The 24,445-nt window shown below is 43.1% G+C and overlaps 1 protein-coding gene across 2 annotated transcripts in view; it reads left to right on the top strand.

Moving 5' to 3' along the window:
* Nucleotides 1-24,445, top strand: part of GLRA1 (glycine receptor alpha 1) — an 86,014-nt gene extending 61,569 nt beyond the window's left edge. Inside the window, exons 4-9 of one of the 2 annotated variants that reach the window (XM_041747653.1) lie at nt 315-538; nt 3,226-3,308; nt 4,472-4,609; nt 6,748-6,962; nt 16,919-17,065; nt 24,155-24,445. In XM_041747653.1, coding sequence (XP_041603587.1) covers nt 315-538; nt 3,226-3,308; nt 4,472-4,609; nt 6,748-6,962; nt 16,919-17,065; nt 24,155-24,445 — 1,098 coding nt within the window. Of the gene's footprint in view, nt 1-314; nt 539-3,225; nt 3,309-4,471; nt 4,610-6,747; nt 6,963-16,918; nt 17,066-24,130 lie in introns of both variants that reach the window. The other variant, XM_041747652.1, reaches the window with a different exon arrangement.

The raw sequence follows: 24,445 nt of genomic DNA, 5'->3' as shown, positions 1-24,445 counted from the left end.
CATGACAAAATGTCAACAGGATGACAATAGATGTTTATTACATCAGTTGGAACTTTATTTTTAAGATTTTTCACAAGAATAACATTTAAATAATCTCAATTCAGAACTTAATATATTTAATAGGGCATTTAGAGAATTTTCAGGGATGACTCCCCTGACTTTTTCCTGATGCATGAACTTCATAAGTTGCAACCTCACTCATAATTCTCCAGGAGGGATTTTGTGGAGCACTGAATGAAAGCACCTGGGCCCTCCAAGAGTTGACATCCCAGGGTCTAACCCCCTGACTCTAACTCCTTATTTCCTGGCTATAGGACTATAGGGTTAACATCTTCCTGCGGCAGCAGTGGAATGACCCCCGGCTGGCCTACAATGAATACCCAGATGACTCTCTGGACCTGGACCCATCCATGTTGGATTCCATCTGGAAACCTGACCTGTTCTTCGCCAATGAGAAGGGGGCCCACTTCCACGAGATCACCACAGACAACAAACTGCTGAGGATCTCCCGGAACGGAAATGTCCTCTACAGCATCAGGTGAATTCCTCACAGGTTCACCCCTGCCGTCAGCCTCAGAACACACCTTGTCCCATTGCCTCCTGGGAGGAGACATTAACAAGCGGGCCAACCATGGGTAAACAGGCCCTGGCAATCCCACACCCCTGCACAATATGCAGAGCCAGCTATGTAAATTACACTCAGGAGCAAGAATAACAGACCATGCAAAGTACTAGGAGTCAATGGTTCCTTATAACCAGGGGAACCAAGGAAGCACCTCAGAGAGAGGCGTTAAGGTTAGGCCCCTAAGCTTACCCAGCATTTTGATAAAACAAGAAGGGAAAAGAGCATTCAAAGACACTGCTCAGCAGCAGAGGTGTTCAGTGACTCAAAATGGTATGTTCTAGAGAGCCGCTGTTCAACACTATGCCTAGAATTAACAATACTATATTATACACAAAAACTTTTGTTAAAAGGCTAGATCTCATGTTAAATGTTCTTACCACAATTTAAAAAAAAAAAAAAGGCAGGAGCAAAGGCACAAAGCCTGAAAAGTCATAGCAACTTCAACAAAAATGGGCCTTCCAAGTGGATGGTGCTACTCACAGGTATAAGCCAGGGCTGCTCCCTCCCTTCTATAAACCCTTTCTATCCTCCATGCCTTGCACTGAGTCTAGGAAGCTGGACCCCCTTCCCAGCTGGGAAATACCCTGCAGATACTGGTTAGGGGCAAACTTTCAGAGTCTCCTGCCAAATCTCCCCATGTAATTCCCAATTTCCTCCCCCAAGTCATGGAGAAAATGACCAATATCCATGTTAGATTCTCACACATGCGTATTCACGGAGAATTTACTGACTAGGCTGAGTATTTTACATATGTTATTTGTAATCCTTCTAACAATCCCATGAAGTAGTTTCTATTACACCCATTTTTGCAGATTAGAGAAGTAAAGATCTACAAGCTTAAGTAACTTGCCAAAGTTCCTACAGCAACCTAGTGGCACAGCCCAGATTCTAATCTGTGTGTACCTGATGCCCACTCAGAGCTTGGCAGAACAGTCCAGGGCATCCAGGAGGCACTCATTTGATGAATGAATGAATATGTTTTTATTTTAAAGAGCTTACAAGGTACACTGGCCCTAAATGACTCCTCCTCACCCTCCATTTCTTTTGGGGAAATAAATCTTCCTGTTTCCATTAGGAGATGAGCTTTAAATGTCCAGGCCCATCAGAGAGGCTGCAACCGTCCTAACCTTCAGAGATTGGGCCCGGGGTGTCTTCTGAGAATAGTCCAGGTGGGAGAGGGGACTTAAGAACCTTAGCAGGGAAAGGAAGCACCAAGCAGGGGATGAGTGGGAAGAGCCAGAGGCTAATGCAGCCTTCCTCACCCTGGAGCCCATCCTGCCAGGGTACATCCAGATGGAAGGGTGATGGGCTCAGGATGGCCGCCAGTGCCCTGACTGGCTGGGGTTACCCTTGCTTGGATTTTGCTGCTGCCAGGCTAGTTTCATATCTCCACAGAGCTAAGCCCCATGCAGCATGACAGAAGGACAAATCAGCAGAAAGTGATGTTCCCAAGGTCATTCAACTTCGGGAAATTAACCTAGTGTGACAGCTGCCCCACTTTGGAGCTTTTATCTTCAGAAATTCAACTGTGTTCACTTTCTCTTCACCATCTCCCTCCCGCTTCCTTCTCTTTTCCCCCTCTTGCTTCTACCTTGTGCTTAAATGGGGCCCAAACCAGAGCAGTGGGTGTGTGCATGAGGAAGGAAGCTGCAGCTAAGGTGCCAGCAGCCAAGTGTCGCTAGACCACCACCAATGAGGTGCTTTCAGGATAGTGTTGGAAAGCAAACACATGAGCTCAGAATCTAAAGGCCAAGAGATATAGTTTTTAATCCTGCCTTTGAGTCATCACTTGCTGTGTGACCTTGCAGGAGTCCCAACCAATCTTTCTCTGTACCTCAGTTTTCTCACCTGTCAAATGAGGGAGTTGGCCTGATGATCTAAGCTCTGAGAGTCTTTCTTCTCTATTCTCTGCAGCAAGTGCTCAGATGTGGGCACAGCCTTTCAAGCTGAGGCCTTGCATCCCAGCCCGAGCTGTGGACTTTGCTTCTGTGAGGGGGACTCCCTCTAGTTCTAAGGCTCAGCCTCAGCACGGTTGAACAACCCAAAATAGCTCTCCCAGAAGCCAGGGGCACCCACCACTTCCCAACTGACCCTGGCATGGGCCCACAGATGTGAGCCAGCTCTATTTGGATACCCAGAAGGCAAGGGCCTCTTTAAAATAACTTTTGCTGAGTCCAGTGTATGCAGGGAGGCAGCAAAGAACAACTTGAAGCACCTGCTGCAGAGGTACTGGATGCCTGAGCCCTAGGGCTGCTCAACTTGAAATTCAAGCTCTGTAGAAGAGTAGGGATCAAGGGCAATCCCTGGCCTCCAGGCCTTCAGGCCACTTGCTGAAGACAGATGTCTAGAAGCCAGACAGACTCCACAAGAAACCAGAAGTTCCACTGACTGTGTGTGACTTTAGGCAACATAAAGTATCTCTCTGAACCTCCATTTCCATATCTGGAAGGTAGAAATACACATATGTTATTTCCATAAATACTAGTTCCCTGACCTCCTTGACCTCTCCAAGATAAGGGATTTTCTGGTAATAACTAAAATGGAGGCACAACTTCCCTGGTCTGTGGCTCTAGCATCATTCAACCCCCTTCTCTTCCCAGAATCACCCTAACACTGGCCTGCCCCATGGACTTGAAGAATTTCCCCATGGACGTCCAGACGTGTATCATGCAACTGGAAAGCTGTGAGTCCCTTGCATGAGGGTTTTATAAAGAACCAGGCTCCCTTTTACCCATGGGACCTACAGAAATTCCCATACAGCTGCTTCTAACTGCTAGACCCCAAGAGATTACTGTACTAGCCCAAAATACCAAATGAGGGGCTTTGTTTTAGAAAATGCATTAGAAACACAACCCCCTTTATACTGTCTCGCTGAGGCTTAGCTTTGGAGTCAGCACTATTCTCCCAAGAGGCACTGTTCCATGTCCCTTGTGAATATGCTCTCCAGGAACAGAGGAGAAAGAGCTTGAATAAGTCATGGTCCTTGAACTCACAGGGGTGCTCCCTGCGGCTGGTGAGATAGACAGCTAGCTGCACAAATAACTCTAACATGGGGCAGCAAGTGGTAAGTGTGTTGTTGGAAGTACAAATGTTGTGGCCTCATGGCAGAGAGAGTGCTTTCTTCTGACTAGGAAAGGGAGGGGGTACTGAAGGGAGTTTTATGTAGGAGGTAGCTGACTTCACTGACTACAAACAGAAACCAATCTAATTTAAAAGGTGGAATTAGATGGAAGGACTTAGGGGTTCCTCATGGACTTGGAAGAGAAGCTGAAAGTACAGGCACCACAGCAGAGGATGTAGGCAGTGGGAACTAATGGAGCAGTCCCTTGGAGTCCCACCTCAGAGAGACAACTCTGAATCTTTTGTCACTTGACTCAAGATTCAAAGTCCTGGGACAGACCATCTGACTGGTCTAGTTGAGTCATTATCTAACACCTTATCTAACACCTTGGCCCCCAGCTAATAGTCCCACAACAGCGTTCTATAGAGCCATTCCCCAGAGGAAAAGCTGCTGTGAGTAGAGGAGGGAACTTGCAAGGTCAAATAGCAGATGTAGTAAACTATGATCGTGGGGGTAAGGATGGAAGCAAAAGGATAAGCTAATGTAAGGTGGTGGGAGAGATAAGAAGCGAGGTAGAAGGGCAGGGGGTTAGATATAAACAATCAAACCAGTTTTAGCCTCCTTGGAAGGGGCAGGGTGGAAGAGGAGGTTGGTAAGGCAACATGGTCTCATGAGTGCCATCTAGTGCCTGATGCCTCTCAGCCTCCAACCCAAACCAACTCTGACATGCTTCAAATAAGTGCTTCTGGGTGGTGACTGCTCTTTCTTCTGATCCCCCATCCCAGTTGGCTATACCATGAATGACCTGATCTTCGAGTGGCAGGAGCAGGGAGCTGTGCAGGTGGCAGATGGACTAACTCTACCCCAGTTTATCTTGAAAGAGGAGAAAGATTTGAGATACTGCACGAAGCATTACAACACAGGTAGGTGCAAGGGTATCCTCCTCAGGTCCCACCCCCAAACCAGGGTCAGAGGTAATTCCAAATATTCATTCAACCTTTGATTCAACAGATCTTCTCAGGTGCCTATGATGGACATGGTTATGTGTTTATTACCTAGTGGTTAAGAGAATAGTCTTTGAAACCAAGAAAATGGCTCTGACACTTTCTTCCTGGATGTCCTGGGGCAAGTAAGTAAAGCTTAGGCCACACCTCACTGAAAGGGAAGCTAGGAGAGACTGTCTTCATTCCAGGTAGCAGCATGCCAGTTCCAAATGAATCCTATTCCTAAGGCAGAAGGGAGGAGCTGATATTAGGGCATCTGACAGTGTCTGTCACAGAGAAACTGGCATTTCTGACAGGGCACAGGAACACAGAATGCTCTCATCAGACAGCAGGAGAGAGCTGAGAAGTGCCACTAGGGTTGTAAACAGTGCAATTGGAAAGGGTCCCCTAGACTGTGAACTGCAAGAGGGTGTAGAAACCATGACTGTTTTGCTCAGCTGTCTTCCAGGCACAGCACAGCTTCTGGTGGAAGATCAGACCAAGACTGGCCTTTCCTGCCCTACCCTGGGCTGGAAAGGAGCTCACAGAGACACAGTGGAAGAAAGATAGGCAGTTAGGATGCCAGCTGGAGTATTGGGTAGGAGGCTGCTCTCCTAGCCCAGCTGCAAAAGGTGGTTGCATAAAAATGGCTGTTGACAGAAGCCAGGGAGGGGAGGAGGTGAAGCAGGGGAGTTGAGAGAAATCACGCTGCGCCCTGGTACAAAGAGAAGGCCCAGACCAAGGGCAGGCAGCCTGGTCTCTGGTCTCTTGAGGACAGCTGCCCCTTCCTGGATAACCTCCAAGATGTCTCAGAACCTCCAGAGATACTCTCCTGATCACTGCGCATGCTGAGATACAGAGAAGTAATGATACACCCATTAGCAGCCATGAGAGCAGGGACTTCCCACGAATCACATAATCACACTGACTCGCATACCATAGCTTGAAACACCATTCTCTCATTCATTATCTCATTGGCTCTTCACTATTTCCACTTAAGCGAGGGCTGAGTTCTGTGCTAAGCCCTGTGGATACAAGGGCAGAGGCTGATGAGGCCCTGCCCACATGCAGCAGACAGTCCAGGGAGCTCTAGGAAATTCCCTAGTAACTGCACTGCAGTGGGCTGGAGATGAGAACCAGCCCCCCTCCATGGGTCAGCCCTGCCCCAGTTTCAGGCAAGCACAGATGGGGAGAAGACCAGCTGCCCGCAGTCCAGTGCAGAAGAGAGAGAGAGAGACACCGACGTGACTATGCCCTCACTGTATTATGCCCTAAAGGCCAGATAACTGCATGAACAGAACTGAACTGAAGGAACTTGCAAGGAAGAGTCATTCTGCCTGGGTAGACTTCACATTCTGCACCGCAGAGGAGCAGGAGGGTTGCTCTGGCTGGTTGTGGGGAGGAGTCCCCGGTTTATCCCAGACAGAGGGATTAGCAGGAGCCAAAGCCCAGAAAGGCCAAAGTGTAGGACATGTTCAAGGCAAAGGATACAGTGGAAGGCATCGTGATTAGGGTGAAAGAAGAAGGGAAAAGGGATGGAAAACCAGGCCACAGCATGACTACGAACAGCAGACTGAAAAGTTTGAACTTCTTCTTGTAAATAATAGGGATTTTATGGTTTGAGAAAAGAAGGAAGGAAAGAAAGGTTTTCATAAGAGGAAGTAACAAGATCAAGCCACGTTTGGGGAAAATAACTGGCAGAAGGATAAAGAATGGTCCACTTAGGCACACTCTTAGCAACAAAACATGGCTGATGAGGGTGATGGCAACTGAGCATACATGGTGTGAGGGCAGTGCTAAGTTCTTTATAGGCATCATCTCATTTTATCCTCACAGTAACCATATGAGGTATCATCATCATCATATGGTACTCATCATATGAGTAACCATAGGTATCATCATCATCATCATCCCCAATTTTCCACAGATGAGGAAACTGAGACATAGAGATTCAATCACGTGCCTGAGGACACAGCTAGTGTGAGGCTGAACCAGGACCCCCACTGAGGTTGTTCTGACCTCAACGTCTGGTTCCTACTCACCAGGCTACTTTGCCTTCTCACTATAATTTCTTGCAGGTAAATTCACCTGCATTGAGGCCCGGTTCCACCTGGAGCGACAGATGGGCTACTACCTGATCCAGATGTACATTCCCAGCCTGCTCATTGTCATTCTCTCATGGATTTCCTTCTGGATCAACATGGATGCCGCACCAGCCCGTGTGGGCCTGGGCATCACCACTGTGCTCACCATGACCACCCAGAGCTCTGGCTCCCGAGCATCCCTGCCCAAGGTAAGTCCTACTGCCAGAGAGCACAGAACACCTGTACTCATCTCCCTACCCTGCCTGAGAGAAAGGGAGCACAAGGCATTAGTCACTATTTCTTTATCTACTACACTTGGCAGGATCCAGCATGCTGATCCATCAAATCTTCTCCTCCAGACTGAACATTACGTTGTATACAGTGGCCAAACCCCACATTTTGCTCCATGCTCTACCAACATTACACACACACACCCTGTTTCATTTACTATTCACACTCAACTCTACCACTTCCTCCATTCACTTTTGTGGCTACATACAACATCCTGCTCCTTTCACCATTAACAGTAGATACTTTGGGATGGGGGTCTCCAAGACCACCCCCATGTTCAGAGAGTTAGTACAACTCACAGGACTCTACAAAATGTTGTACTCACAGCTAAGATTTCTTACAGTGTCGTATTAAGGATACACAGCTAGGCAGGCGCCCAGGTGGCTCAGTCGGTTGAGTGTCCAACTCTTGGTTTCTGCTCGGGGCATGATCTCAGGGTCGTGGAATGGAGCCCCACATGGGGCTCTGAGCTCAGCAAGGAGTCTGCTTCCCCTCTCCCCTGTCCCTCCCCCAACTCACACATGCACTCTCTCTCTAAAATGAATAAATAGGGGTGCCTGGGTGGCTCAGTGGTTGAGCATCTGCCTTCAGCTCAGGGCGTGATCCAGTCCCACATCAGGCTTCCTGAAAGCCTGCTTCTCCCTCTGCCTGTGTCTCTGTCTCTCTGTGTGTGTGTCTCTCGTGAATAAATAAATAAAATCTTTTTAAAAACTAAATTAAATTAAATTTAAAAATCTTTGAAAAAAATTAAAATCTCTAAAAATAAAATAAAGTAAAATTAAATTAAAAAGAATACACAGCTAGGTGATAAAGGAAAAAGACACAGGCAGGGTCTGGAGAAATCCGTGTGCAGGCTTCTTGTTTTCTCCCTCCCATTGAGAGATGACACAGAGCACATTCTTACCCTAACAATCAAAAGGCAGTCACATGTGTGGGATGTTTCTGCCCAGGGAGATAGAGATATTATTTTGAGATTCATTTAAGATTCAGTATCGATGGTTTTTATTGGGTGCTGGTCACATAGGCACCCTCTGCCAAGCACATACCAAAACTCCAGATTCCCAGAAGAAAAGCAGACGCTCTGCATACACCATATTGCTTATATAGGCAGTCTAGGCACAGTGAGGCATCCTTATCTGTTAGGGAAAGTGGGAACATTCCCCAAATCCAAGTTCCCAGATGTCAACCAAGGGCCAATCTTGCAAGCAGGTCCTTTGCAAGATAGCAGCCTCATCTGAAAAATCACACATGAATTTTTTTCTGTACATACCTCAATCCTCTTTTACGTTTCTAATGTTCAACATGACATTCTGCCACTTTCACTATTCACTCTTGAACCATACTCTGCTCCATTCACTATTAACACTAGACACAGCACTTCACTCCATTCACTATTAAAGCCAGATACACATTCTGCTCCATTCACTCTGTGCTAGACACAACATTCTGCTCCATTCTTCTAACACCAGACACAGCATTCCACTTCATTCATTACTGACACCAGCCACTAATTCTCCTCCAGTCACCCTTACAATAAATGCAACATTCTGTTCCTTTCACTGTTAACACCAGACCTCATATTCTGCTTAATTCACTTTTAACACTAGACATAATGTTCTGCTTCATTTACTATTAATGCCAGACACCACATACTCCTCCATTCACCCATATGTGAGGTACAACATTCTGCTGCCTTCACTATGAATGCTTGATGCCTCATTCTGCTTTTAATGCTAGGCACTGCGTTCTACTACACTCACTACTATCATTTGAGCCACATTCTGCTTTAATCACTCAACAGCAGACACAACATTCAGCTCTACCATTAATGCCAGACTCCATATTCTTCCTTCAGCTTTATGCTAAATGTACCATTCTGCACCATTTCCAATTAATGCCTCATTTAACATTCTGTTTTGATATAGAAAAGTTGGAAGAATATACAATGATCACTCTAATATCCCTCACCTGGATTCTGTTATAATCCTGCCACATTTACTTTAATTCTCCCTCTGTATAGATAGGTAAATGGATAGGTAGATAAGTAGGTAAGTAGGTAGGTAGGTAGACAGCCACAATTTTTGCTGAATCATTTGATGGTTACAGACATCATAACAAGCCATCTCTAAATAAGGAATAGGGTCACAATGATATTTGTCACATCTAAAAATATTCATATTAAGGGATCCCTGGGTGGCTCAGCAGTTTAGCGCCTGCCTTTGGCCCAGGGCGTGATCCTGGAGACCCGGGATTGAATCCCATGTCAGGCTCCGGTGCATGGAGCCTGCTTCTCCCTCTGCCTGTGTCTCTGCCTCTCTCTCTCTCTCTCTCTCTGTGACTATCATAAATAAATAAAAAATTTAAAAAAAATAAAAATAAAAATCTTGTAAGGTGGAATTGTCACCAATTCACACTGCATTTCTAAAAAAATAAAAAATAAAATAAAAAATAAAAAATGAAAATGTTCATATTAAAAAAATGTTAACATTAATTCAACAATAATTATATTTATATCATATATCAATTTTATATAATTACTGAATTAGAAATAATTCTATAATATCATCTAATACAGAAACTTTATTTAAATTTTCCCAGTTGTCAAAAAATATCATCAGTAAAAATGGTGAGGGATCCAATCAAGGATCCAGTCACGATTCATATTGTATATGGTTACTCTTTTAATCTAGAATAGTCAACCCACTGTTTTTTGTTTTCATAATATTTCATGTTCCATTAACTTTTTAAATATTTTGTTTGTTTGGGACTAAGAAAGCATGGGGGTTGGGGGGGAGGGACAGTCTGAGGGAAAGGGAGAAGCAGACCCCCACTGAACAGGAAGCCCTATGTAGGGCTCCATCCCAGAGTCCTGAGATCATGACCTGGGCCAAAGGCAGACACTTAACCAACTGAGCCACCCAGGCACCACAGATGTCCCATTAACTTTTAATGTGAGAGATGACATTCTGCTTCATCTCCCATCAACACTCTCTCCTTTATTCACTCTTACAAAAAAAAAACCACAATAATCTACCCTTTGCACTATTGACACTAGACTTTGCATTCTGCTAGATTCACTATAAATGCTTGAAACCAAATTCCATTTACTGTTACCACTTGGCAACACATTCTGCTCTGTGCAATTGTAACAACATATGTATCTGCTTCCTTTTCCTTATGTTAGACTCAACATCCTGCTCCACTGTCTATTGTTGGTGCCACATTCTCTTTCACTTATGATTTACAATAGACTCAACATTCTGCTCCATTCATTGTTGACACCAGACTTGGTATTTGGCTCCATATACTATTAGCACTCAACCTCACATTCTTCCTCATTCACTTTTTTAAAAACATAAAATCCAGGGGCAATTAATATATCCATAAAGTTGCACGTCCTCACAGCTATCTAATTTCAGGACATTTTCATCACCCCAAAAAGAAACCCCCATTACCCATCAATAGTCATCCTTCATTCCCCTCTCTAACCAGCCTCTGGCAATGCCTACTCTACTTTTCACCTCCATGATCTTGCTTATCCTGGACATCTCATATAAATGGAATCATATGTGTACTTTCATTTAGCACAATGTTTTCAAGATTCATCTGTACATTGTATCAGTATTTCATTCTCTTTTGTAGCTGAGTAATATTTCCATTGTATGGGTCTATCATTTTTCTTATCTGTTTATCAGTTGAGGGACATTTGAGTTATTTCCACTTTTTGGCTATTGTAAATAATGCTGCTATGAACATCTGTGTAGAAGTTTTTGTATGGACATATGTTTTCAACTCTGATAGATATATATATCTAGGAGTGGAATTGTTGGGTCATATGGAAACTACATATTAAACTTGTGAGGAAAAAAAAAATAATAAAAAAAAAATAAAAAATAAACTTGTGAGGAACTACCAAACTATTCTCCAAAGTGTCTACACTACTTCATAATCTTACCAGGGTTCCAATTTCTCCACTTCCTCACTAATGCTTCTATCGTCTTTTTTTATTATAAACATCTTAATGGATGTGAAGTAGTATCTATCTCATTGTAGTTTTGGTTTGCATTTTCCTAGTGATTAATAATGTTGAGTATTCTTTTCATGTGTTTATTGGCCATTTCTGTAACTTCTTAGGAGAAATATCCAAATATTTTGACCAATTTATAATAAAGGTATTTCTCTTTTTATTATTGAGTTATAAGAGTTCCTTGTGCATTATAAATGTTAATCCCTTATCAAATACATGATTTGCAAATATTTCCTCACATTTTGTGGGTTGTCTTTTCACTTGATTGTGTCCTTTAATACACAAAAGTTATTAATTTTGATGAAGTAAAACTTACCTATTTTTTCTTTTGTTGCTTGGCCTTTGGTATTGTATCTAAGAAACTAATGCCTAATCTAATGTCACAAAAATTTATACCTATGTTCTTTTCTAAGAATTTGGTAGTTTAGCCCTAATTTAGGCTTTAATCCATTTTGCATTTTGCATATAGTATGAGGGAGGGATATCATTCTTTTGCATGTGGATGTCCTGTTACTGCTGCACTATTTGTTGAAAGGACTATCCTTTCCCTCCATTGAGTTTATAACCTTGTCAAAAATCAACTGACCATAAATATATAGGTTTATTTCTGAACTCTCAGTTCTATTCCACTGACATACTTAACCTATGTCAGTACCACACTGTTGATTACTTTTGCTTTGTAGTAAGTTTTAAAATTGGCAAGTGTGAGTCCTCTAACTTTGTTCTTTTTAAAGATTGGTTTGAAAAAAAAAATAAAAAAAAAATAAAGATTGGTTTGGCTATCCTGGGTCCCTTATATTTCCATATGAACCAGAATATGAATTTTTAAGTTGTTTGTCAATTTCTGCAACAAAAATAAAAAGGGAAGTTAGATTAAAAATGCACTGCGTCTGTGGATGAATTTGGAATGTTGCCATCTTAATGATAGCAAGTCTTCCAATCCATAAGCAAAGGATGTCTTTTCATTTCATAGGTCATTCCACTGTCTTCTACACTGCTTGATTCTTTTCTTTTTTTCCCAAGATTTTATTTAAATTCAAGTTAACATATAGTGTAGTATTAGTTTCAGGAGAATTTAGTGATTCATCACTTACATATAACACCCATTGTTCATCACAAGTGCACTCTTTAATGCCCATCATCCATTTACCCCACCCTCACCCATCTCCTGCCAGCAACCCTCAGTCTATTCTCTATAGTTAAGAGTCTCTTATGGTTTGCCTCCCTCTCTGCTTTTATCTTATTTTATTTTACCTTCCCTTCCTCTATGTTCATGTTTGTTTCTTAAATTCCACATGCATGAAAGCATATGGCATTTGTCTTTCTCTGACTTATTTCACTTAGCATAATACCCTCTAGTTCTATCCATGTCATTGCAAATGACAAGGTTTCATTCTTTTTGATGGCTGAGTAATATTCCAGTGTGTGTATGTGTGTGTGTGTGTACACCTCACATCTTCTTTACCAGTCATCAGTTGATGGACATTTGGGCTCTTTCCATAGTTTGGCTATTATTGATAATGCTGCTATAAACATTGGGGTGCACATGCCCTTTCAAATCACTATTTTTGTATCCTTTTGATAAGTACCTAGTAGTACAATTGCTAGATCATAGTATAGTTCTATTTTTAACTTTTTGAGGAACCTCCCTACTGTTTTCCAGAGTGGCTGCATCACTTTGCATTCCCACAAACAGTGTAAGAGGGTTCCTCTTTCTCTCCCTCCTCACCAACATCTGTTGTTTCCTGAGTTGTTAATTTTAGGCATTCTGACAGGTATAAGGTGTTATCTCTCATGGTGGTTTTAGTTTTTATTCCCTCATAATGAGTGATGTTGAGCATTTTTTCATGTGTCTGTTAGCCATCTGTATTAGACTGCTTGAATTCTAATGAGAAATCTCACTACTCAGGATGACTGGGTGGCTCAGTGGTTGAGTGTCTGCCTTTGGCTCAGGGTGTGATCCTGGGGTCCTGGGATCAAGTTCCACACTGGGCTTCCTGCATGGAGCCTGCTTCTCCCTCTGCCTGTGTCTCTGCCTCTATGTGTGTGTGTCTTTCATGAATAAATAAAATCTTAAAAAAAAAAAAAACCTCACTCCTCACAATTGCAATGCAGTTCTTTATGCCCATGGGTCATCTCTGTGCTTTAATAATTTCTATTCCCCCACTCCAACTTAAAAGTATATAATCAATCCAATGAGAAATCAGTTGTCATTCTTATTGAGGATCCCTTGTATACGATGAGTTGCTTTTCTCTTGCAGCTTATTTAAGATTCTCTCTTTGTCTTCTGGCAGTTTGATTATGAAGTGTGTAGGTGTGGAGCTCTTTATTTTGCTTGGAGTTCATACTTCTTAGATGTGGACATTAATTAGTGTTTTTCTTCAAATTTGAGGATGTTTTGGCCATTATTTCTTCAAATATTTTGCTTCTTTTTTCTCCTTCAGGCACACTCATTAAACATGTTAGTGTATTTGATGGTTCCTCACAGATCTCTGAGGCTCTGTTCATTTTTCTTCATTCTGTTCTTCAGACAAGATAACCTTGAGTTCACTGATTCTTCAACTTCACTGATTCTTCTGTCGGCTCAAATATGCTATTTATCGTCTCTAGTGAACTCTTCAGTTATTTTTCAACTCCAGAATTTCTATTTGGTTCTTTTTATCATTCCTATCTCCTATTCTGTTTGGTAAGACTTTATACTGGTACTTTCCTTTAGTTGTTTATACAGGTCTCCTTTAGTTCTTTGAACACATTTAAAGTAACTGATTTAAAACTTTCAGTAAGGGACACCTGAATGGCTCAGCAGTTGAGTGTCTGCCTTGGGCCCAGGGCGTGATCCTGGAGTGCCACATCGGGCTTCCTACATGGAGCCTGTTTCTTTCTCTGCTTATGTCTCTGCCTCTCTCTGTATGTGTCTCTCATGAATAAATAAATTAAAAATCTTTGGGGGAAAAAAAAGCCTTCAGTAAATCCAACATCTGGGCTTCCTCAGGGGCAGCTTCTTTTGACTACTTTTTTTTTTGTTTTTTGTTTTTCTGTGTATGGGGCTTAGTCAATTTGGGCTGTGATAATGAAGTACCAGAGACTGGGTGACTTATAAATAACAAAAATTTATTTTTCAGAGTTCTGGAGACTGGAAGTCTGAGATCAGGTGCCAGCATAGTAGGGTTCTGGTGAGGACCCTCTTCCAGTTGCAAATTGCCTACTTATTATTATATCCTCACAGGGTGGACAGAGAACTAGCTAGCTAGCTGGTATCCTTTTATAAAGGCACTAATCCCTTCATGAGGGTTCCACTCTTATGATCTAATGACATCCTAATGGCCCCAACTCCAAATACCATCACATTGGAATTAGGATTTCAATCTATGAAGGGAGGGGGGCAGGGACACAAACATTTAGTCCATTGCAAGGCCATCCTTTATATCTTTGTATATCTTATAATTTTGGGTTGAAAACTACATTTTACATAATGTAATGGCATCTCGGGAAATCAGATTCTTGTTGCTGTTTGTTTAGTAACTCTTGTGAATTAATTCTCTAAGGTCTGTATTGTATTGTATATGGTCTTTGTTGTATAGGGTCAGTGAAGTCTCTGCTCAGCTTGGTGGTTAGCTAAAATTGGACAGAAATTTGCTTAAATGTGTGGAACCTAGAAATCTCCCAACTTTCTCCTAAGGCTCTACAGATATATTAGAACACACCTCCAACACTCAGCCAAGCAGTTTACAGTTTTGCCTTACCCTTCACTTGCAGCTTGCTCAGTGTGTCAAGGTTAGACAGAGTTGAGAGGGAAGGGGCCTTCTCAGGTCTTCCCTGAGTAGAACACAGGCTTAAGTATGCACACCAATTCCCAGAAATATGTCAGAGCTTTCTAAAGCCCCCTATGGACATCTCATTCCCCCAGATTTTCCTTTTAAGCTTTTTTAATCAACCTATTGTTTGCCTCAACTATTACCTACTGCCTCAGGCTGATGTGATGTTCAACAATTGCCACTGACTGTTTTCAACAGATGCCTCCAGGGAAAAGGCTGTTCACATTGGGCCCGCTCCAAGTCAGGCCAAATAAAGACAGCCCTTTTTGTGAGTGAGGTCTTTCAGAAAGGAAGACAAGTTAAATAATGACAGTTCTCTGGGAATGGGACTTTAAAGAAGCTCCAACTCTGTTCTACCCCATACACTGATTGCCTGGATACTGGTTTTCAGAATGATTACAGGCTGTTGGTTTTCAAGGCTAGCACAGAACTGGAGACAGGAGAACAGGAATTTGGCAGGTTAAAACACCAGAAGGCCCCAAGAGAAATGAAAACATATGTCCACACAAAAACTTGTACAACAGATGTTCACAGCAGCATTATTGATAATAGCCCAAAAGTTGAAACTTAAATGTCCATCAACTGATGACTGGATCAACAAAATGTGGTATATCCACATAATGAAATATTATTTGGCCATAATAGAGAATGACATGAAATATAGGGGTGGCTCAGTCAGTTAAGTGTCTGACTCTTGGTCTTGGCATGGATCATGATCTCAGTGTCATGAGATCAAGCCCTGCAGCAGGCTCTATGCTGAGCGGGAAATCTGCTTGGGTTTCTCTCTTCCTCTCCTGCTTGCACTATTTTTTTCTCAAATAAATCTTTTTTTTAAAAAAGAATGAAATATAGGGGATCCCTGGGTAGCTCAGCGGTTTGGTTCCTGCCTTTGGCCCAAGGTGAGATTTTGGAGTCCCGGGATGGAGTCCCACGTCAGGCTCCCTGCATGGAGCCTGCTTCTCCCTCTGCCTGTGTCTCTGTCTCTCATGAATAAAGAAAGGAAAGGAAAAGGAAAAGGGGAAAAGGGGAAAAGGGGAAAAGGGGAAAAGGGGAAAAGGGGAAAAGGAAAGAAAAGAAAAGAAAAAAAGAAAAGAAAAGAAAAGAAAAGAAAAGAAAAGAAAAGAAAAGAAAAAAGACAGACTACAACATGGATGAATCTTGAAAATATGCTAAGTAAATGAAGCTAGTCATAAAAGGACACATGGTGTATGATTCCACTCATAGGAAATGCTCAGAATGGGGAAACCTATAAAGACAGAATGTAGATTAATGGTTGCTTGGTATGGGGTAGGGGGAGAGACAGGAATTGGCGGAATAGGGAAAAGAATGATGGCTAAAGGTTACTAGGTTTCTTTTGGAGGTGATGAAAACATTCCAAAATTGACTGTGATGATGGTTGCATATATCTCAAATGTATTTAAAACTATTGAAATATACACTTTAAGTGTGTGAATTGTATGGTATATGAATTACATCTCAATGAAGCTAGGTTTTTTTGTTTGTTTGTTTGTTTTTTTTAATGCTACAAAGTTTGATGCTCTTACTGGCATTCAGCTGACTTTTTAAGTAAATTCTTTCAAGATTGCTGTTAGCCTTTGGTTAACAGAGCTTCTGAGACAATTGATTCTGACTATTTCTGCTGTTGTCTTCATTCCTTTTATAGAGAAAAGAATTCTTGAAGATCTTACTCTGATACTTTTTAACATTATCTGTTTACTTTTAATGATATATATACCGTTCTGTTCCTATCACCCTTAGACTAAACACAACATTCCATTTCACTCAATTTTGTTGCTAGATACCCCATCCTCCTCTCTTTACTACTCTTCTGGGTACCATATTATATTTTCTCTAGTGTTTTAGACAGTCTTCTTGATTCATTTTTCTTCTGTTTTCCTTTGTACCTTCCTAATATCCTAGCTGAGGAGGGAAAAGCAGTGGGTGATGGGGGAGTTACTGAGGAGCAGAAATACTGAGATATTTCATTCTCCCCTACCTTCATGCCCCTGTGTTCTTCTCATCCCCACTTCAGGTGTCCTATGTGAAAGCCATTGACATTTGGATGGCAGTGTGCCTCCTCTTCGTGTTCTCAGCCCTGCTTGAGTATGCTGCTGTCAACTTTGTGTCTCGGCAGCACAAAGAACTACTCCGATTCAGGAGGAAGCGAAGACATCACAAGGTAGGACTTTGAATCACTACCTAAGGAGGGAGAGTTGGTAGTAAACAGAAGAGTTCCAAGCAGCCTTGTCTTGTGATATGTGTTTCACTGGACCATCCTTCTCAGTGCGTAAGGCAGATATAAAATAGGGATTGAAGTCCTAGAAGACCTAACTTCCCATCCCATAAATAATGCCTTGTTGGGTCTGTAGGCAGTTATTCTTCCAACCATAACACATAGAAATGATCCAGTTATACCTGAAAACAGAAGTGACAGAGCAAACACTGAGAGGCTAAGATAATAACTAGCTGTGACCTTGAAGCGTGGCAGGCTGAAAGATTTTTATTGGTGTTTTCTGCAAGGCTGCATTATTTCCAAGGGTTTGGTTCTAGAAGGGCATTGCACCACAAAAGGTTAAGATCTTTGAGTAGAATGTCCAAGTGCCAGGTCTTTGCTTCCTACTTCCATAAAAGGGGCCTCATGCAAGATTCTCCCCCAGAGTGCATTCTCTCACTTTATGAGGGTGTGAATAAAAAACTACTTGGCAGACCATCTATACACAGTCACCAACCTCTGCTAACTCAGAGGCTGTGTTCCAACCAGCAAATGCCATTGGGGAGAGTGCCGTCTGTGGGAACAAACTGATTGTACACCTTGGTCTATAAATATTTCCCCAAAGACCTCACCTCACCTTTTTTTTTTTCCTCCAACCACAATTATTTTTACTATGAAACAGAATTTCCTTACAAATTAAGTAGTTTTTACAGTGGTGACATTTATCATTGATGTGATCTGTTTAATATGACTGTAGTCAAAAGGGAAGTTGGGCTTGTTATTTTTCCAGAAATTGAAGAAAGTACCGTCATTAAGATAAGGAAGAGAAAGATTTGTATCCATCTTTTTGGGACATGTGAGAGTGCAGTCTCACAGTTGGAGAATTTGTGGCTATTGCTGGAGGAACTGGAGATGCTCTCTAGTAATCCTCACCTCTGGATATCAGAGAATCCACTTTTCTTTCCAGCCTCATCTTTACACCACTTTCTCCTTTGATCTCTGAGCACCAACTACCCTATTTTTTTCCCTTGTTGCTCAAACATACACATAGGACTTTAGATGTCTTGTTCTTTCCTGGAATGCCCTCCCGTGCATTTGCTTAGTGTTAACCAAGCACTTATTTTCTGGTTCTTAGCTGAGTCATCTTTCCTGATACCTGAGTCAAGGTCTAGGTCCTGTAGTGAGGTACTCATGCAAGGCTGTCAAGTATGGCCATGCAGACTATATCCTACACAGGCCCCTAGCCAATGAAGCACTTTTCCCCAAGACCTGTCTCAGCATAGACTGTATCAGCCAAAGGAAGGGATTCCCATTCATATGTTTAGAAAGGAGGGACAAGGATGCTGTGTGAGCTAACAAAGGTCATGCTCTAATAGAACTCAGTTTCCCTCCTTCTGAACATTTATCTTGATTTACAATTATACATTCAGTGATGTAGTTGTTTTGTGCTTATCTCTTCCACTGAATTATAAGCTCCATAATGGTGGAGACCGTGTCTATTTTTGCTCAGTGCTGTCTCTGGTAACTAACACAATGCCTGACACATAGTGAATATGCTATAGGCATTTACTGAACAAATGGACAAAGGGATAACCTAATGAACAAAGAGGAGCCCTTCCGGTCAGAGAGCCTACCCAGAAGTTTTTCCAGCAATAGATTAGATTAAAGCAAACAAGAACCCATAATACACTGACCTGTCAGGCCATACCAAATACCTGCCATACACCACAGATGTATAAGCTTTAGACTGACCTGCTTCAAATAGCTGTCTACTACTCAGCTGCAATGTGTTGTGTCAAAGGACCCTCTTTGTTTTTTTTTTTTTTTAAGATTTTAGTTATTTATTCATGAGAGATGGAGAGAGAGAGAGAGAGAGAGAGAGAGAGAGAGAGAGAGAGAAGCAGAGACACAGGCAGAGGAAGAAGCAGGCTCCATGCAGGGAACCCGACATGGGACTTGATCCCAGGTCTCCAGGATCATGCCCTGAGCCAAAGGCAGGCACCAAATCGCTGAGCCACCCAGGAGTCCCATCCCTGTTTTTTGTTTTGTTTTGTTTTGTTTTTGTTTTGTTTTTGTTTTTTTTTATCACTGTGATTTAAAGATAGCCTTTTTCTTGGCCCAGTTTCTCCATCTGTAAAATGGACTGAATTGGCACAATGGAGGACTGTGGTGAAGATTAAATCAGATTATGAGGTAGCTTTAAGTTTTGTTCCTGCCAAATAAGGGCCAGGGAATAAAATGATTACACGCACACAGTATTTTCATCAGTGTATTTCTTAAACATCAGCTATCTGATTCAATTAACTTCTAGTAGTTTACCATAGGCAGGAGGCAGACATTTCAAGACAGAAAATGTCTATGGGCGTTCAGGTGTAACCATCCTTCTAAATCTGCATTAGAAGAGAAAACTATCGGGATCCCTGGGTGGCTCAGAGGTTTGGCACCTGCCTTTGGCCAGGGGAGTGATCCTGGAGTCCTGGGATCGAGTCCCACATCTGATCCTGGAGTCCTGGGATGGAGTCCCACATCAGGCTCCCGGCATGGAGCCTGCTTCTCCCTCTGCCTGTGTCTCTGCCCCTCTCTGTCTCTCATGAATAAAAAAATAAAATCTAAAAAAAAAAGGAAGAGAAAACTATCTTCAGTGCAGCAAGCCAGACAGGCATTCTCAAAAGACCTCTAGTTTTAGTCCCTACTGCCCATTGGATACTTAGCCTTTGACTATTAAAATAATCCAAGCAAGGAACTAATCAAACGTGCCTATCTTGGGAATTTATTATTTTTCCTTTTTTCCCACTGGCTAGCTGCTTTTTCCATTTTCCTCAGGTAAAAGAGGGTTAATATATTTGTTAAAGGGACACTTATTTGGGAAGATTATGTCCAAAATATTTGACTAACATCAGGCCAGTAGACTGTGCACTGCACAACTCCAGGGGATGCTATTTGCATAGGCTAAATGTAAATGGAACCCCCTGAAAATGTGCAGTATGGGGGGCCTACAGTACTTCCAAAGGCTGCCTCCACCCTCACCAACTCCTTACCAGTTTTACACACTAGAGGAAAATTAAACTTTCTCTGGGGCCAGGTGAAATGTCAATAAAGCCACTATCAGATTTGATCAGAAATCTGGGCTCCATTCCCTCCTCCCTCTCTCACAGCATGTTAGTAGTGCTGAAAGAGTTCTTAGAGGGCATCTCTGTCCATTCTGCCCATGCAAGTGACAACAGCAAGGAGAAGCAAGTCACTAGGATCACAGAGGTGCTAGGGGCAAAAGCAGGGTAGGTACTTGAGGTCCCACGGCTCCTACTGACCCTATACCATCAGTTGCTTATCTGTCCATCAATGTTTCCATCCTGAAGCCAATAAAAATAACCCTGAGATTTATTAGATCACAAATAAGAAGCAAGACTTATCCCAAGACAAAGGTCAAAAACCAGCTGCCAGGGCAGCCCCGGTGGCGCAGCGGTTTGGCGCCGCCTGCAGCCTGGAGTGTGATCCTGGAGACCCAGGATCGAGTCCCGCATCGGGCTCCCTGCATGGAGCCTGCTTCTCCCTCTGTCTGTGTCTCTGCCCCTCTCTCTCTGTGCCTATGAATAAATAAATAAAATCTTTAAAAAAAAAATTAAAAAAAAAAAAAAAAAAAAAAACCAGCTGCCAGAGTTCTAATTCAACATGCATCTATCTGTATTTTCACTAGCAGTGTCTTAGAAGTCTAAAATAAGGGCCAGCATTTAAAAATCACACTTTTATCTTCACTCAAAAAGTCACAGCCTCTGGTCCCACTGGATTCACGTCCCACCTGATACAAGGTCATAAGAACTGCCTGTGGGTAGGAACACACTCTCTGCTTTGCCATGGTCTCTTCTGACTAGAGATTTTTTTTTCAGCCCTGGCTTATTTCTTCACTCACATTTCTCCTGCACAGCCCCTTATGTGTGGCTGAATCAGTGTGACCTTGTTCCTCAGGGTTCTGAAATTGGCTGAAATGTCAGAAACTACAAGGATGCAGAATTGCATAAAGCAGCACTTCCTTTGCAGTAAACCCCTCTGGATGTGGCTTGTACATCAGCAGTGCATAAGCTTGGGCTGCAGAAACCTCCCTTCAGTGGGAAGGGTGCAAAGGGGGTTTTCAGCCCCAGATGGTGAGTGAAAAGTAACTAGCTCCATGCCTGAGTTTGTCAGAGCCTGTGATCTTGGCCAGGCTCCTCAACTCCCACCATCCTCCCATGTTACCTCATTTGTTGGGCACAAAGCATCTGGTCCTCAAATTCCCTGGCCGGCCTCATTAGTCAGATTATTAGGAAATCTGCGATCCCGACTGGGCAGGCACACTCCCAACCTCCCTGGGTTCTAGAAGAGACAACCAGATTTCCCCCGGCTCCGTCCCCAAGCTTTCATTTCCTGCCATCTGCTGGAGAGAACAGGAATAGCAAGCCTCTCTCCAGTCATTTCTAGCGAATTTCCTTTCTCCTAACTAAAGTGTGAAATTGATGATCATCTAACTAGATGGGGCCTCCAGGCCACACCTCCACCCCTTCCACTCCCATGTTTAATAGATGAGGAAGGCAGAGAATAATTCGCCCAAAGCTGTATATAAAATTAATTTGGTGCTTCCCTTGCATAACTAGAACCCAGCGAGAAAACATTTTCAAGCATCACATCCTGCAGCTAGGGCAGATTTATAAGCAATGGAGTTGGACTCAAACCCCCTTCCAGGCGCAGGGTCCAGTAATTTGGACAGCTGCCCCCAACTCCTTTCCTTGGCCCTGGCACAAACCTTCTACTGTTGCCCTACTCAGAGACAAATATTTATTGAGATCTATTTGCCAAGCACATGTTCTTTCCCCCTTTCTGCCGTGAGGGTCTTGGACCAGATTCAACCATTTGCCAAAGATTTCTTGAGCATTTTTCACGTCTCAAATCCCCTGGTGCCAGGAATACAACCTCATAAAAAAAAGAAAAAAAAAAAAAAAAAAGGAAACTAGGAGTAGTGAAGATATACTAGTAAACATTTACTTATTTATTCCACAAATATTTGCTGAGCTTTGAGCTTATGTCCTGGAACTCTGTGCATATGTTCAGTGTTGAGGGTGCAATTACATGAGTAAGACTCTGCCTTCATAAAGCTTAGAGTCTAATGGGAGAAATAGACATGAATTAAGAAACATAATGTACAGCGCCTGGGTGGCTCAGAGTCAGCATCTGGCTCTGGATTTTGGCTCAGGCCATGGTCTCAGGGTCTTAACATCCAGCCCCATGTCAGGCTCTGCACTGGGCATGGACCCTACTTAAGATTCTCTTTCTCTCCTTCTGCCCTTGCTCCACCCTCACTCTCTAAAAAATAAAAATAAAAAGGTTTGCAAGAGATAAAGATTATATTTTTTTAAAAGAAACATAATTTGATAAGAGCTTAAAAAAAAGAGAGGGATGTACATGGAGCTCATGGAGCACATAGCAGGAGCACCTCACTATCCTTGCCCTCAGGGAAGGCTTCAGAGTAAGACATTAGTTCAGTGAAAGAGAAGGCATTGGAAGCAGAGGTTAGGAGTATGTGCCAGGAAGACAGAACAATTTGAACAGAGGCCCACAGCTGAAAAAGGAGAATGGCACTTTTGAATATATGTACATATTTCAGGGTGACTGGCGCATAGAATGCCAGACGGAGAACGGCACAGATGAGACTGGAGAGGCAGGCAGAGTTCAGGTCATCCAAGGCCTCATTTACCATGTTAGGATGTTAATTACCCTGAAGCCAGGGGCAGCCTATTAAGAAGTTCAAACAAAAGACCAGTAAGATCTGTGTTATGACAACTCAGATGGGTTGGGGGGACCGGACTGGAGACAGGAGGAAGACTGGGCTGAAGTTGTCACAAGTTGCTCCTAGGGTGGCCCAAGAAAGGGTGGCAGGAACAGACCTGGAAAGGGGCTCCTCTACTGTGTCTTCTGTTTTACGTCAGCCCTGTCCTACACAGGAACAAGCAGAAGATAGGCCTCCTACTCTAAGAACCCTCACTCCCTAGGAACACAATGTGAGCTGATAAAAATTCCCCAGAGCTACACACTGAATCAACAGCTCAGCTGAGGCTCTCGGTGCCACCAGAGCTCACCCGGGAAGATGATAAAGCCAGACATGATGAGAGCAGACAACAGTGTCTCCATAAGTCAGATCAGTAAAAGATAACCAGGAGCTAGGAAAGGGAGAAATTAGAAGAATAAAGGCAGCAGGCATGTTGGTAGTGAGCATATAAGGCAGGGAGAGAGAAATGCACAAGGGCTGACTTGCAAAGTGCAACCGAACTGCCAGGTATGCAAAGCAGAAAGCAAGGGAAAGGACAGAAGCCTGTAAAGGTAAGTTGAGCCAGATGATGGAGGGCCTTGAATGATAACTTAATCCAGAGGTACATCTGAGGTCACAAGTGCCAGGGCTGTGGGAACGTGGAGGGAGAAAGAAGCTATGGCTTCCCCGCCGTGTGAAACAGGTGAGGTCCATAGCATTGCTCTCTCCTAGGCCATCTGCCCCCTCCCTCCAACCCATGCCCAAGAAAACATCATCTGGGGAATGGGGTGGAGAAAGAGGGCAAGGAGGCAACAGAGGCAAAGCAGGGGATCTCTCCAAATTTTCCCCTTGATTTCTAACAAAACAGCACCCAGAACATCTGCTCATGTATAACCTCTGATGATCAAAAGAACCTTTTGATGTAGTAGGGTGAATATTTTCCCTCACAGGAAACGATGAAGTAAAAACCCCTGAGACTCAAAGAAGTAACTTGCCTAAGGCCACACAGCCAGCAAGTGACCAAGCCAGACTTGGACATAGGTCTTATGCAGACCTACTCTAGGCATTTCCTATCCCCTGGTTTGCATCTGTTTCAGCATGCAAGTGGCGCCCCTCTATAAGGCATAACTCCCCAGCCAGCTTAAAAGCCTTCAGAAAACCTGGAATGATAGAGGCAGGGAGAACCAGATGGGCCTGGCCTGGCCCCCAGGGGAGTGCCTTGCAGGGAGGGTGCCCAGCCCCTGTCTTATTTTAAGTAGAGCCCCATGCTGAATCTATTCCAGGAGGATGAGGCTGGAGAAGGCCGCTTCAACTTCTCTGCCTATGGGATGGGCCCAGCCTGTCTGCAGGCCAAAGATGGCATCTCGGTTAAAGGAGCCAACAACAACAATACCACCAACCCCCCTCCCGCACCATCTAAGTCCCCAGAGGAGATGCGAAAACTCTTCATCCAGAGGGCCAAGAAGATCGACAAAATATCCCGCATTGGCTTCCCCATGGCCTTCCTCATCTTCAACATGTTCTACTGGATCATCTACAAGATTGTCCGCAGGGAGGATGTCCACAACCAGTGA

This window comes from Vulpes lagopus, chromosome 3 (assembly GCF_018345385.1).
Source record: "Vulpes lagopus strain Blue_001 chromosome 3, ASM1834538v1, whole genome shotgun sequence".
NCBI lineage: Eukaryota > Metazoa > Chordata > Mammalia > Carnivora > Canidae > Vulpes > Vulpes lagopus.
Note: the sequence above shows the minus strand (reverse complement) of the source record. Positions and strands in the feature narration are given on the sequence as shown.